Here is a 15,107-nt window from a genome sequence, read left to right on the forward strand (position 1 = left end):
TTCATTGCAGTTGGAAAGATACCAGTAAGGAAAGACTGATTAAAGATATATGTTAAAGGTATTACAATGCTATCTATGATCTCCTTTACCAGCATCATATCAAAATCAAAGCTGTCAGTGGACCTCTTACTCTTAAACGTATGCACAACATTTATAACTTCATTCTCATCTACACTTCTAATAAAAAATGAATTTATGTTACTTTTGATATTGCTTATGTCCACTTCCATGGTTTCTGGTGGTGGAGCAATTTCTTGGGCTATAGCGGGCCCAACATTGACAAAGAATTGGTTAAATGCATTTACTATTTCGATATTTTTATCCATAATTTTTCCTTCTTTAACAAAATATGTAGGATAATCAGCTTTTTTTGTTTTGTGCTTAAGTATACCATTTAGAACTTTCCAAGTACCTTGAATATTATCTTTCTGTTTCTCTAATAGCTTATTATTATATATTTTTTGGCATGATCTTATTATGTTGGTTAATTTATTTTTATATGTTTTATATCTTTCAGCTTCTTTAGATCGTGATTTTAGAAATAATTTATAATAATGTTTTTTCTTTTTACACGCATTAGCTATGCCTTTTGTAATCCACGGTTTGTTTTGTTTGCTTGATTGCTTGATAGTATGTTTCTTTGGTGGGCAGTGTTTATCATAAAGACTTATCAGTTTGGTTAAGAAGATGTCATAGGCCAGGTCAGGATTAGACGTGGAATAGACCTCATTCCATGTCTGACTGGATAGGTCTGTCCTTAAAGCAGCCATGGCTTCAGGGGTTCTACGTCTCACCATTTTATATGTTACTGTTTGGGATGTACTTGATATATCATACCTTTTGAGTAACTTATGGAAAATACTGAACACTGGAAGATGATCGCTAATATCATTTATGAGTAAGCCAGCAGTGGTTGATGTTTTATGGTTTGTATATGATATGAACGCTGTCATATCGGATGTGAACAAATAAGCAGCATTTAGTGAACAGACTCCTGGAAGGTGTTCTCACTTTTTGGTTTGGTTTGGTTTTATGTGATCAATAAAGCACATCCCACATGTTTCCACCCTCTGTTACGTGACACTGTGCACATTCAGCACACCTGCTCTTGGCGCGGTAGAAGACAACAAGTGGAAGGAGGAGAGACTTCACCCCGGAGAAAGGTGCTGTTGTGGGCCGCGATGGCAGCTATGAGGCGCAGCAGACGAACGCATGGACGGGGCAGGTGCGGGCCTTGGAACATGATGGATGAAGATGCAGCGGCCGCGGAAAGGTGCTTGTGATGTTACGCACAGCTTATTAACCTTCAATGAAATCCATGTCTAAATGCGTCAAAAGGTGCACAGGAAACATGGCCAGTGTGTCTGGGTCAGAAGGGCTTTTGTGCGGCTGCTGAATTGATTTAAGTGGAGATATTCAAATACATTTTGAGGGAAAAGGTCCTTGCCACATTTTCACATGTATTTGTAAAGGGTTTCATTGAACAGCCATGATGATTCCAGCGCTGTAACGACTGTAACCAGTAGGTGGTGCTATTGCAATACAGAATCAGATGTAAGCCTGTGATGATCCACAGTAAAACTATATGATAAGGTTTCGGACAGTTTCTGGTCTCGACTTAAAGCTCATAACAAGAGGCTGAAAGTTTGGATTTACTTATTGATACCATCCGTATTGCATTAACCACCTGGACACATGATAGAGGTTTTAACAGTTAGGAATGCAACAATTCTCAATATCATATTAAATCGTGCAATACACCCTCCTCAATTCAATATGCATATGTTAAATATGAGTGGATGAAAGACTGTAGATGTGTCACTGATAGTATTTTCACATTTTTTCCAACTTAATTTGATTTTGAAAATTTAGGCTAAAATCCAACTTTTTGAAACCTAATGGATTTGGATTTAAAGTATTATAATTAATATTTAAATCACCACAATAATTGCCATTTAAATATATATATATTTGAAATGCTCCAGTCTATATACAAAATTACTGGGACAGCATTTAAGGAAGGGGGGCCTACTAGAAAAAAAGTAAACAGTGTCTTTTAAACATGAGTTTCTTTTCAGTCTTTTTTTAAATTTTTGTTAGTTTCCGACAGTTTTTCTGTCAGTGGTTCCCCTGTAATACCCCGGCCCCTGTATACTCGGATTCGCCCCTGCTCAAAGTCAATTCTGCACAGCCTTCAATCCCGCTGTCACTGGGCTCTGTGTGGCTATTTCCTTATCAAAAACACCCCCAGAGAAAACCCAAAATGCAGGGCTCCAACTAAACTGGTGATGTTTAATGAAGGACGAAAACCAAACTAACAAAATCCAGAGATAACCAAAAACCGGGGCTGACAATGACGCGACAAAGGACAAGGGAAACACAGGGGTATAAATACAAGAGGAAACGGGGCACAGGTGGAACACATCAGGGCGGGGCAGGCAGGTAACGAGGGAAGTAAAGCAAAAGCACAAGGACAGAACACGTCAAAAATAAAACACAGGACTAAACCAAACACAAGAAAACATACAAAAACAGGTGAACAAAAGACGAATCATGACAAGCAGTGTCTCTTAATGGATGTTTGGTGAACCTTCTCAAAGTGGATTAACTTTTACAACCAACACGAGTCCCCAATGTGAGGGAGAGGCCAGGACAGAGCGGTATTGAGTCAAGACGCGTGTTAGCTTGTGAGGTAGCTTGTGTGTTAGCTTGTGAGGTAGCTTGTGTGTTAGCTTGTGTGTTAGCTTGTGAGGTAGCTTGTGTGTTAGCTTGTGTGTTAGCTTGTGAGGTAGCTTGTGTGTTAGCTTGTGTGTTAGCGTGTGTGTTAGCTTGTGTGTTAGCTTGTGTGTTAGCATGTGTGGTAGCTTGTGTGTTAGCATGTGTGCTAGCGTGTGTGTTAGCATGTGTGTTAGCTTGTGTGTTAGCGTGTGGTAGCTTGTGTGTTAGCATGTGTGTTAGCTTGTGTGTTAGCGTGTGTGCTAGCGAGTGTGTTAGCGTGTGTGTTAGCTTGTGTGGTAGCTTGTGTGTTAGCATGTGTGGTAGCTTGTGTGGTAGCATGTGTGTTAGCGTGTGTGTTAGCTTGTGTGTTAGCTTGTGTGGTAGCGTGTGTGTTAACTTGTGTGTTAGCATGTGTATTAGCGTGTGTGTTAGCTTGTGTGTTAGCGTGTGTGTTAGCGTGTGTGTTAGCTTGTGTGGTAGCGTGTGTGTTAGCTTGTGTGTTAGCATGTGTGTTAGCGTGTGTGGTAGCGTGTGTGTTAGCTTGTGTCTTAGCGTGTGTGTTAGCGTGAGTGTTAGCTTGTGTGTTAGCGTGTGTGTTAGCTTGTGGGTTAGCATGTGTGTTAGCGTGTGTGGTAGCGTGTGTGTTAACTTGTGTGTTAGCATGTGTGTTAGCTTGTGTGTTAGCTTGTGTGTTAGCATGTGTGTTAGCTTGTGTGTTAGCTTGTGTGTTAGCATGTGTGGTAGCATGTGTGTTAGCATGTGTGTTAGCCATTTATGAAGCTGTGTTGCAGATTCCTTATAACTGTATTGTGAAGTAACTTCACTTATTGCTGTGATATTTATATTTATTTTACTGCTAATAATGCCTGGGCAGATCCGCTCGGAGAGAGGGGGCGGAGTTAACTGAATTGAAGCGTCTTGTCTTCCGGGTTTGCAAAAAGTACTTATATTTCTCACAAAAAATTGTGCTCCATAGCGGAAGAGGTACAACATATCATATAAATGCCTATACTTTACTTTGGGGTGGCTAAAATAGCAGGATGCAGATCCTTTAAGTCAGAGCAAGTCATTGAAAGTCATTGGCCTCAAGTCCAAGTTAAAGGGATATTTCAGGATTTTTGTCATAGGGCCTCATTTCCTAGTTATCCATAGTGTTGCTGATTTCTGGAGATATTTTTTTTGTAATTCATGCAGTTCTTATGTTTGAAGAGTTTCGTGGCGCTAGGCTAATGCTAGGCTAGCGCATTTCTACGATATCAGCTAGCCTGCATTAAAAACAGTCTGACCCGCTCCACAGAGCACCTGAGGCAAATCACTTATAACACCAGACTAACCATATGAATTTCTGTGTCGATAGAATAATTTTGCATTTAAAATACCTTATATTTGAGCAGCATCAGCTTCGTGGTTGTATAAGCTACGCAGTGATCGAGTGATCTGCTAGAAAATAGTCCCTCAAAATGCGATCATTCATGTGATGCAGGTCGGTTATATTCCAAACATTATTCTATGGACATTATGGATATTCTATGGTTTTTACTGCAGGCTAGCTGACATCGTAGAAGTGCGCTAGCCTTGCATTAGCCTAGCGCCACAAAACTCTTCAAACATAAGGAAACATAAGCATGCATGAAGTAACAGAAGAAAGGGCAATTTCTGGGTTCCATATTCACACACTTCACAAAAACAAAAGGGGTTTCTTGTAAAAGGGATCAGTTTATGGAATTCTTCGGACATTGTTCATGTAACACAATCACTCAATTCAACAAAATGTATAAAAAAAATGTACTTGGAAAATACGAAGGCGACGAAACATAAGAACCAATGTTTGACAAATTCGAAACAGTCATTGATTTAGATGTAAAGTATTATTGTACCTTGATATAGGCCAAAACATATCAAAAACTGAATACTTTGCTGTTGCTGTTGTTGTTGTTACTATTATGTCTGCAAAAAAACTTGAACTGAACTGAACCCAGCCCTACCAGCTGATCTCCTGTGTCCTGAGAGTCTAGTCTTCCCTATACACACTGTAACAAAGCACTTTCAGCCAGAACTTCAACCGTCCACACAACTCTTAAGGCCAGAACTGGGTTGAGATGACCAATTCTGGCTCTAAACTGAAGTTCAGAAGAAAGTAGAACAGTTACTTGTACTTTTTCATCGGCTACTTTTGTGGCTGCGAGTCGACGGCCTAGCTTGAACCCGACGTGAGAGCGCCCGGCCTCAGGGGCGAGCAGCGTATAATGGAAGTGCTTTGGCCGGTAAACAGATAGGGTTTGTAATATTTAATGAGGCTGTTATCTGCGCTCGTCCCGCTGTCTCACGCCACGTCGCAGGTGCTCAGGTACAGTGTGCGGAGCAACCCAGCGTGAAAATATATACCTATCACACAGATCAGCATCACGCCGTTACCAGGACCTCCAGCCAAAAACCCCTGCACGCTTGAACGATCCTGGTACTCAGGCAGGTTACTCAGGTCAATGCCCTGGACTAAAATGTGAATAAAAGTATGAAGTATGTTCACAATTTTTCAGTCTTTTTTACATTATCATATCATATTTATCACACAAAATGAATTCAAGTCGAAGTCGGGTCCATGTGGATGTTTTTTCACAGCAGATGGTTCAGTAGGAGTGAAAAATGTCACTCTTAGAATCTCAGCAGAACCCCCTCCCCACTGATGCCACAGACAGCGTGTGGAGGGGGCGTGTCGGAAAGGCTCAGAGGTTCTTAAAGAGACAGAGGCCTATTTCAAGACATTCACTACAGCCATTTTGAGAGAGCAATTTTATACAAGGCAGTTATTCTAATTTACTGCATTTACAGACCAACAGAAGGTTTGCTCATCATTGTAGTGTGATATAGACTGGTGCCATGTGATTGAAAAAAGCATAATTTTCCCCCTTAACAGTTTCAAACTTGACCATAAAACCATGGTGATTCCAGAGATGCCGTCTGTATCTATGGCGGAATGTGTGTGTCCTCATAAGGACAAGCAGACAGACGTGTGTGTGTGTGTGTGTGTGTGTGTGTGTCGGGTTACAGGCAGTGAGAGTGTCTGGGTAACGGTCTCCACTTACAGAGAAGCGGCTCCTGAACAAACTGACTGAAGGCACGTCAGAGTTTCAAGACGCTGCAAATACAAATCCTTGTCGTTAAAACACATTGTGATATGTTTTTATAATAATAATAATAATCTATACTGTATTAATCTCTGTAGAGACATTTCTGTAGAGAAATTAGTTCTCTGCATTTGACCCATCCTCAGTGTCACATGGGGCGACCTGTAGGAGCAGTGAGCTGCCAGCATGGGCCGGCGCTCGGGGACATATTAATTATATTATAATATTTTTACATATGTAACTAGTTACATTAGTCACGTTACTGTAATTGAGTACACTTTTGGGGTAATTGTACATTTTTGAGCACATTTTTCAGCCTGTACTTTTACTTCTAACTGAGTACAATTTTAGTCATGCAATTGTAACTGCGCACACTTTTTTTTTTAAATTGTCGAGAGTTTCAGCTGCCATTTGGAAGATATATCCATGTGCAAAAAGGAAGGTCCATTTTGTATTTCCCAGAACGCTGTGACCATGGTTGTTTTAAATGTGCTTTATAAATAAAATTGACATTGACATTGACATTGACCATAAGGCATTGTGATATTACTGTTGGAGGAGAACCCAATGTCACAACACGGGCGAATGAAAACAGCTGATTGAACAAACTACTTTGAACATTAATCGTTAAAAGTTGGTGATGTTAGCCGCTTAGCTTGAGCTGTTAAACGAACAAGAGCTTCCTCCCTTCAGCCAAAAAAATCCATGTGAAATAACACGGGTCTGAATCCAAACACCCCTCCTGGAGCCGCCGCCTTAACGTGGTGGAGGGGTTTGAGCACCTGAATGATCCTGGAGCTCTGTTGTCGGGGGCTTCGTGCCCCTGGTAGGGTCTCCCATGGCAAACAGGTCCTACAGGTGGCGGGTCAGACAAAGAGCGGTTCAGAAGCTCCTTATGAGAGACCAACAGGCCCGGTTAGAACCATGAGGCCGACCTTCTGTGGACCCACCACCTGCAGGAGGAGGCATAGGGGCTGGTGCAATGTGATTTGGGCAACTCCAACAACTGCCCCCACGACCCGGCAATGGACAAGTGGAAGAAAATGGATGGATGGATGGATGGATGGATGGATGGATGGATGGATATCGAATCGTGAGGTCCCCAGAGGTTCCCACCCCTACTGAGTATGACGTGGATGATTTGTGGCGCTCTGTGGAACTTGGAAACCCAGGCTTGTAAAGGACGATACAATACAATTTTGGCTGTTTTTATGCCTAAATGTCTTATTGGTGACATAAAACGGCAGAAATATTGCAATAGTTTATTTTTCATTTATTTTAGTAATCTACTGCAGACGTTTCAAATAAATATCTCCACATTTATTTTTGCCCCTTACTTCACAAACAGCCGGGCCATTACCTCTCAGCCGCTCCACACTCTGCCAGATCAGACCCACCTGAGGTCACGTGGTGCGTCGTCATGGCGACCGGCCGAGACACCCGAGTCTGCGGGCTTAGAGGACGTCTCTCATCAGTCTGCACTTTGTTCAGCTCATCTCTACACGGGACGCCAGGATGCCCCGGAGGAAGGAGGTCGCCGATATGGAGGAAGGTCAGAAAGAGGCTTTTAAGACTACTGTATATCCATTTCAAACTGTAGCTTACCATCAGGAGTCTAACAATAATACTCAAGTTTCCTTTCATTTAATGATGTTTGAAGAAAAATGGCCCAAATTGACCATATTTGTGAGTTTAACAAAAAGTATTTCGGTCATGTAGTCATCTGTACGTTTTTATTTTAATTTTTTCTTGTGATGTCATGTTCTTGTCGCATAAAGAAATATGCTTAAATGAAGGAATACAACATGACATGACACTAATACTGCCTACTACTACCTACTACTAACTGCTACTACCACTACCTGCTACCTACTACTTGCTACCTACTACTACCTACTACTACCTGCTACTACCTACTTCTACCTGCAACTACCTGCTACTACCTACTACTTGCTACCTACTACTACCTGCTACTACCTACTACTTGCTACCTACTACTACCTGCTACTACCTGCTACTACCTGCTACGACCTACTACTACTTGCTACCTACTACTACCTGCTACTACCTACTACTAACTGCTACTACCACTACCTGCTACTTGCTACCTACTACTACCTACTACTACCTGCTACTACCTACTTCTACCTGCTACTACCTACTACTTGCTACCTACTACTACCTGCTACTACCTACTTCTACCTGCTACTACCTACTACTTGCTACCTACTATTACCTGCTACTACCTGCTACTACCTGCTACTACATGCTACAACCTGCTACTACCTACAACTATCTGCTACTGCTACCTACTACTACCTGCTACTACCTACTACTACCTGCTACTACATGCTACAACCTGCTACTACCTACAACTATCTGCTACTGCTACCTACTACTACCTGCTACTACCTACTACTACCTACTACTACCTGCTACTACCTACTACTACCTACTACTACCTGCTACTACCTACTACTACCTACAACTACCTGCTACTGCTACCTACTACTACCTGCTACTACCTACTACTACCTGCTACTACCTGCTACTACCACCTGCTACTACCTGCTATTACCTGCTACTACCTACAACTACCTGCTACTACCTACTACTACCTACAACTACCTGCTACTACCTGCTTCTACAGGCTACTGCTACCAACTACTACCAACTATTACCTGCTACTACCTGCTACTACCTACAACTACCTGCTACTACCTACTACTACCTGCTACTGCTACTACCTACAACTATCTGCTACTACCTACTATTACCTGCTACTACCTGCTACTACCTACTACTAACTGCTACTACCTACTACTACCTACTACTACCTACTATTACCTGCTACTACCTGCTACTACCTACTACTACCTACTACTACCTGCTATTACCTGCTACTACCTACTACTACCTACTACTACCTGCTACCTACTACTACCTGCTACTACCTACTACTACCTGCTACCACCTATCAAACACAACCACAGATTTCATATTTAGATCCGAACAAAGTACTGCTAAGTGAAACAGCAAAATTATTGTTGCGTTTTCGGCTTTCCCAATAAATCGGACGGGGAAAATCGTTTGCAGTTTTTCTACCGTTAACCCAAAGCTGTGCAGAATCAGGGAGAGCAGACAGAATGATTGAAAGAAAGGAGACGATTATGGATTGCAAGCCACAATTTGAATTTGGGATGGGAAACATCATCATCATCATTTTGTTGCCCTAGTGTTTGGGTTGATTTGCTTTTAACCAATTCATTCAATCATTGCATTGGTGCCTGTGTGTTTCAGCTGATTGTGACTTGCTTTATTTTGTGTGTCTCCCTATGATAAATCGTAAAAAAGACCATGGGGTCACACCAGTTTTTTTTCTTTCAACAGATCGACATGTTTTATGTTAATTTTGTAAATTCCTGGCCCATACAGATAGCTCGGTTTCATCCATATTAAACAAATGTGACGGTAAAATAGTCGGGGACCGTCCAACGGCATCATAGAAACTTCATTCATTTATTTCACAAATTTAAACGTTCAGATAGCATATAGCTTTATAACGTGAAATATAACAACTTATGTCAGTTTTGTATAAGACCATGGCATCAAATATCGATGAGAAAATGGATGAACACAGTTTGTTCATGTAAAATTATTTTTCTTTGGCGTCCAGTCTTTCTCTGTCCAACTGGTCAACTGTGTGAAGTTTTACAGGCCGATGTCGAGGATTTATGGCGAAACTTTGACTTTTTATCCATGATTCATGATCGTACGTCTCGTTACGTGGCAAGTGCTTTGGACGGCGGTGAAGTTGGTTTCATGTTGGACGGTAGATAGTCGTCTCCTGTGGTGTACATGTTAGAGAGGTGTCTCTCACCCAGAAGGCTTTGGGGTTTTGGGGCGTGTCTGAGCCCTTACAGTCATTTCTGTAAATGTAGTCAGCTGAAGGAATACAGTTGACTCACTTGTGGCTAGCTTGTGTCTCCTTCATTCTCGCCACACTCCTATAGTCCCTTTTCCACAGGCAGACACTACTCAGCCCAGTGCCTGGTCAACCCACAGCGGAGGCCTGTGCCTAATCAGTCTGACCCGGTACACGTTTTGGGACCCACCGCTGGCTGTGGCTCTAAAAAAAGCGCTAAATCCTTTATGCCGATATTAGCACTTAGCGCAACTTTAGCTGCTGTTAGCATAACATTTGCAAGTTGCTCACCTCCATGGTTCAGATTTTAGCAGTTTCTTTCCTGTTTTATTAGCCTTGGCACCTCTGAATGATTCCATAACTCCCACCAGAAGTTGTAGTCCACATTTGTTCTCTTCTGACGATCTGAACTGCGTGCTCCTTTGTGGGGGCGCCTCCCACAACAGCTGCGGTTGTGTTATCTTGTGAAAAACAAGTGTGTACTGTGTAGAGTCGATACGTGCACGTAGATCGTGACATGCACAGTAGAGCCGTACTCTGTGGAAAAGGGGCTTTGGGTGCTGGTCTGGAGAAAAGCTACAAACATGTTCTACACATGACTATTCTGCTGGTTAATGGGTTTGACACACAGGAGACGATGTCGCTTCTCTTCAGTTCATAACCGATGGAACGAGCGACAAGGCGAAAATCGTCCTCCAACCTCTCATTATTGGCATTCGTGCATGTGATATTTTGTGCACACGCAGGTTTGCGACGTAATTCAAGAACGTTTCTAAACTCTTGTCAGGCGAAACATAATGTATGATTTTTAAATGACAGCAAATAGTTACATTCAAAAGTCACACAGATCATAAATGGGATTGTGCCAGCACCCACTCTTACTTATTTCCTCTACCAGTGCCTAATTCAACAAATACTTTGAATAATATCCACTTAAGGAGGAAGTGTTATAGTGCAATTTTTTGACTTTTTTTTTTCATAAACATGGCCCACCGACCTACAAAATTATTAAAACTGGTCAATTTAGCATCAGTGCATTTTTATGAAGTCAAACTAAAGATAGAACCCACATTTATTTCAAAATTGTATTTTATGAGTGAAATATTGGAGAAACAAAGGGACCATAAGTGTAACCCTTCAAAATGGAGCACACAAGGGTTAAAATACTCGACCTGAGAGATCAATGAAAACAGTCCAAAAGAGTCAAAGCTTTCAAAGAGTAAATGTATAAATCTACTGTAATAATGACTAAAGTAAGCAACTACTGAAAAGACGTTCATAGATCCTTAACGGATGAATAAAATAAAAATACATAAACAAATTGCAGGGCAACTCTTTACTCTAACCCTCGGGGTTAATTGCACTAATAAAATACAACCGTTTTTGTATCAGACCAATAATTGACTTTGATTGAAAAACACTTTTTCAAATAAAGTGGGATTATTTTATGGACAATTTTTCACATTTTTTGTCTGGCAAGTTATGAGAAGATCAAATCTATAATCTTACTTAGAAATAAAAATGTTTTATTTTCAAAATGTTCTGTAAATAAGTTTATGCTGTTCAGTAGATACATTTAAATGCTTGATGTGTCATTGTAACCATTGTCTGGTTTGTTCATGTCATTTTATGCCTGTTTAATGCGATTTTGGGGAGGCGGTTTAGGGAGTTCAGCTTCTCGATTACTCTGTATGAAACTGTTCCTCAGTCGACCGGAACTGACCTGTAGATTCCGCAGTCTCCTCCCTGAAGGCATTACCTTGAAGAGACTGAGTGATGGGTGTGTAGTGCATCTCCTTAATAGAGGGGAGAGGGGCTCCGCAGATCTTCTCCACTGCTCTCACGATGCACTGGAGGCTCCTTCGGCAGGATGCAGTGCTGACTTTTACACAAGCAGAGCTGTTTTAAATTCTATTCTCTGAGTGACAGGAAGCCAGTGCACAATTTCAAGTGTCCAACAGAAGAGAAATACATTTGTATCTATCATCATTATTTTATGCATTCCAATTATCCCAAAATATATGTTAATATATAAGAAACAATGAATATATTCCAGACCATTTTGAAGATGCAAACACATCAACACATCCCAAAATGTGTATAAAATTGTTGTCTTTATATCATACTATTTCTACACAATAAACACCAAAGTAAAAAGTCTCATCTTACCCCACTGTCCCCTATGTTTGCTTTCTTCCCGACCACCTCTATACAGCGCTAATGGCCGCACTGGAGAAACACTTTTGCCCAGTGGCCACATGAATCTTTCACACACAACTTAAAACCTGAAGACGCAGTGAAATCCAAGTCCATTTGCAGCTTAAGTAGCTCAATGTCACCAGGCTGACTGACCGGAGGCACGAGCTATAGATGTTTGCAGTTCAAGGCTCAATTAATCATGCAGGAATTAGATAACTTAACAAACAAACAAAAACAAAATAAAAAACTCCAAATGTAGTTGAGTCCAGGCCTGTAGAGTCTGTAGGAGCTGCGACATTAAGCATTTCTTATCCATATTAAACTATTTGTGGTCCAATCATAGGTTGACTGGATTTTTTTGGTCCAAAATACTCAAGTAAAATACTGTATAATTAAACAAAAAATTCAACAAAATAATCTTTTTGGAAAATTTGGCTCATTATTATCAATTTTCACGGTCAGAAATGACTTAAAATTACTCCACAAATGAGAAAAATCTTCTTGTAAACAAACTTTTAGGCAATTCCAGTTCTGTTCCCTTTTTCCTAATGACTATTCTCTTCAAAATGAGCCATTTCCCAAAGAAATTCATTGATATTTGTCCTGGCAGTGCTCAGTGGGTGCCAGAAGCACATGTTAGCCACATGTTAGCCACATTAGCATTTCCGCACAAACTTGTCTAAAATGTCCACACGGCCATTGATTTCACAGTGGACAGTGGTACATCTGAGTAGAGGTTCATTGTCTCTGTCCAACAATATGCCATAGTCCATATCGACAGTGAATGCAGACATGTAAGGGGCTCTTTTCTGAGTAAACAAGGCGGCCATTTTGTTTTGGGGGAAGGGTGTGACTAATGCACCTCTGTGCACTGAGATAAATATGGAAACAAAATCACCCACTTCATTTTGCTTTGATTGTCGTCAATTTTTGGGCGGTTTGTTGTTGCTGCTGCACTTTGTTTGACACATTTGTGAAAATAGTTTTTGCTTCTATAACATTTGGCCCTTTGGAGCGGTTTGTGCACAATGCTAATGAGATATAGCACCAAAAAATTGAAAAGTTTACAATTCCAACATACTTGGACCTAGACTTCTGAAATTTTGCACACATTCTGAGTACCAGTAAGGTCACAACTGTACTACATTTGGAGTGTGTGCTATGAAGTATATTTTCAGGAAAGACATTTCAGTTTATGTGGGATTTTCGATATATAAAAAAACTACATTTTTATTGATTTTTCCACTGCAGAACCTTTTTACAAGTTTTTGTCACAATGTCTTTCTAAATGTACATAAAAGCTACTTTTTGTCCTGATTCCAATGATGGTTCACATAAGCAATTTGGACAAAGTATGTTGTTTTAATACTAATTTTAATATGGAGAGGTGACTGTTTAATTTAGCCAGGCGAGAGCACATCAAAATAGGTGGTCCTTAACAGGTCCAGCATGTTTTGTGGCTTGCAGAGTATAAATCCAAGTGTTTCCAAGCGATTTCCTTTTTGTATCGTGTCCGTTGATATATTCCATGTGCTTGAAGACTAGCTGGATTGCTGGTATGGAAACCCAAAACATGTCTGGCCATTGGGTAGTTCAGGTTAGCAGTTAGCGAATAGCATACTTGCCAACCTGTCCTGTAGGCCGTCTCTTTGTCATCCCAATGGAAAAGACTTCACAGCCATAGCACACCAGCCTGTAGATGGCAAATGTAGTTTTACAGTTAATGCAATGCTTTATACAACGTGTCTTGTCTTGCCTTACAGCTGTATGTCTACAAGAAAGCGCTGTTTGTATTTTTTTGGGACCTCTCTAAGGCATTCGATACTGTCAACCATGCGATTCTTCTAGAAAAGCTTTCATACTTAGAATCCAACTCCAACAAATCATTATTATGGTTTACTAGTTACCTAACGGACCGCTATCAAACCGTCAAATACAATGGCTACGAATCTCCTCTTCTTCCTCTTCAGTGCGGGTTACCCCAAGGTTCGATTTTGGGGCCCTTGTTGTTTTTGTTATATATTAATGACCTCCCTAATGCTTCCATCAAACTCTCAAAAATACTCTTTGCAGATGACACAAGTGTGTTTTGTTCCCATAAAGATACTAATATGCTCATGAATGTGGTTAATGAAGAACTGAAAAAACTATCCTCGTGGTTTAAGGCCAATAAATTATCACTTAACATTAAGAAAACAAGCTTTATATTTTTTGGGACACAACATAAAAGTTTAAACCCTTCCATAAAAATCCAAATTGATGGCATTCCCATCAGGAGTGTGAGTTCAGCTCGCTTCCTCGGAGTCCTGGTGGATGAATCCCTGACCTGGAAACCACACCTTAATTTCATGAGTACAAAAATAGCCAAAGCAGTCGTATATTGGGAGAATCTCTGCATCTGATCAACACAAATGTTGCAAAGATCTTGTATTACACAATGATATATCCATATATTAATGATTGTTATATTGCTTGGGCCGGCACTCATAAAACCAAACTTGAGCCAATTCTTCATCTGCAGAAACGAGCCTTAAGAATAATCTTTTGTGTCGATCGCAGACATTCCTCAAAGCCCCTGTTTGCTAAAGCCGGTGTTCTTAGTGTTCACCAGGTTAACCACTTCCAAGTTGGTCAATTTGTTTACGGTTCAGTTAAAGGGCTACTGCCACAGCACCTCAATAAAATGTTTTCCTTTAACAATACATTTCATAGATTTCCCACTCGCAGCAGCAATCTAATCAGAGCACCTTTAGCTCCAGACACTCTCAGTTCAGTGTTCTATACAGAGGACCCAAAATATGGAAGATCCTGCCAACTCCTCTCACGGAGCTTTCCCCAATTCAGTTTAGAAAATCTCTTCAATCTTTGCTTCTGAGTGATTGCTATTTACCTCTTGGGATCCATTTCTAAACCCAGTATTGATGTATGTATTGTGTTTTCTGACAATGTACTTTAATTAACTTTATTTTTTTTGACAATTGCATGCCTCACATTTGCTTTTAATTTTAACTTATGGAGGTTGCCACTCATGAAGCCCCTTGAGGGTTTTCGGCAAACCTTCCATCACATTTGTGAAACCAGATGTAATCGTGCTATTGTTTTATTATGTGAAAATAAATCAAATCAAATCAAATGTGGTG

The 15,107-nt window shown here is 40.6% G+C and overlaps 1 protein-coding gene across 1 annotated transcript in view; it reads left to right on the top strand.

Annotated features, from left to right (window-relative positions):
- Positions 1–7,352: 7,352 nt before the first annotated feature.
- tmc2a (transmembrane channel-like 2a) overlaps positions 7,353–15,107 on the top strand; it is a gene marked incomplete at its 3' end in the record, with an annotated part of 62,202 nt that continues 54,447 nt past the window's right edge. The window contains exon 1 of the mRNA XM_079581153.1: positions 7,353–7,395. Within this exon, the coding sequence (XP_079437279.1) occupies positions 7,359–7,395 (37 nt within the window). The 5' untranslated portion in view covers positions 7,353–7,358. The remainder of the gene's footprint in view (positions 7,396–15,107) is intronic.

The sequence above is a fragment of the Gobius niger genome (genome assembly GCF_951799975.1).
Source record: "Gobius niger genome assembly, chromosome: 22".
In the NCBI taxonomy this organism is placed as follows: Eukaryota; Metazoa; Chordata; class Actinopteri; order Gobiiformes; family Gobiidae; genus Gobius; species Gobius niger.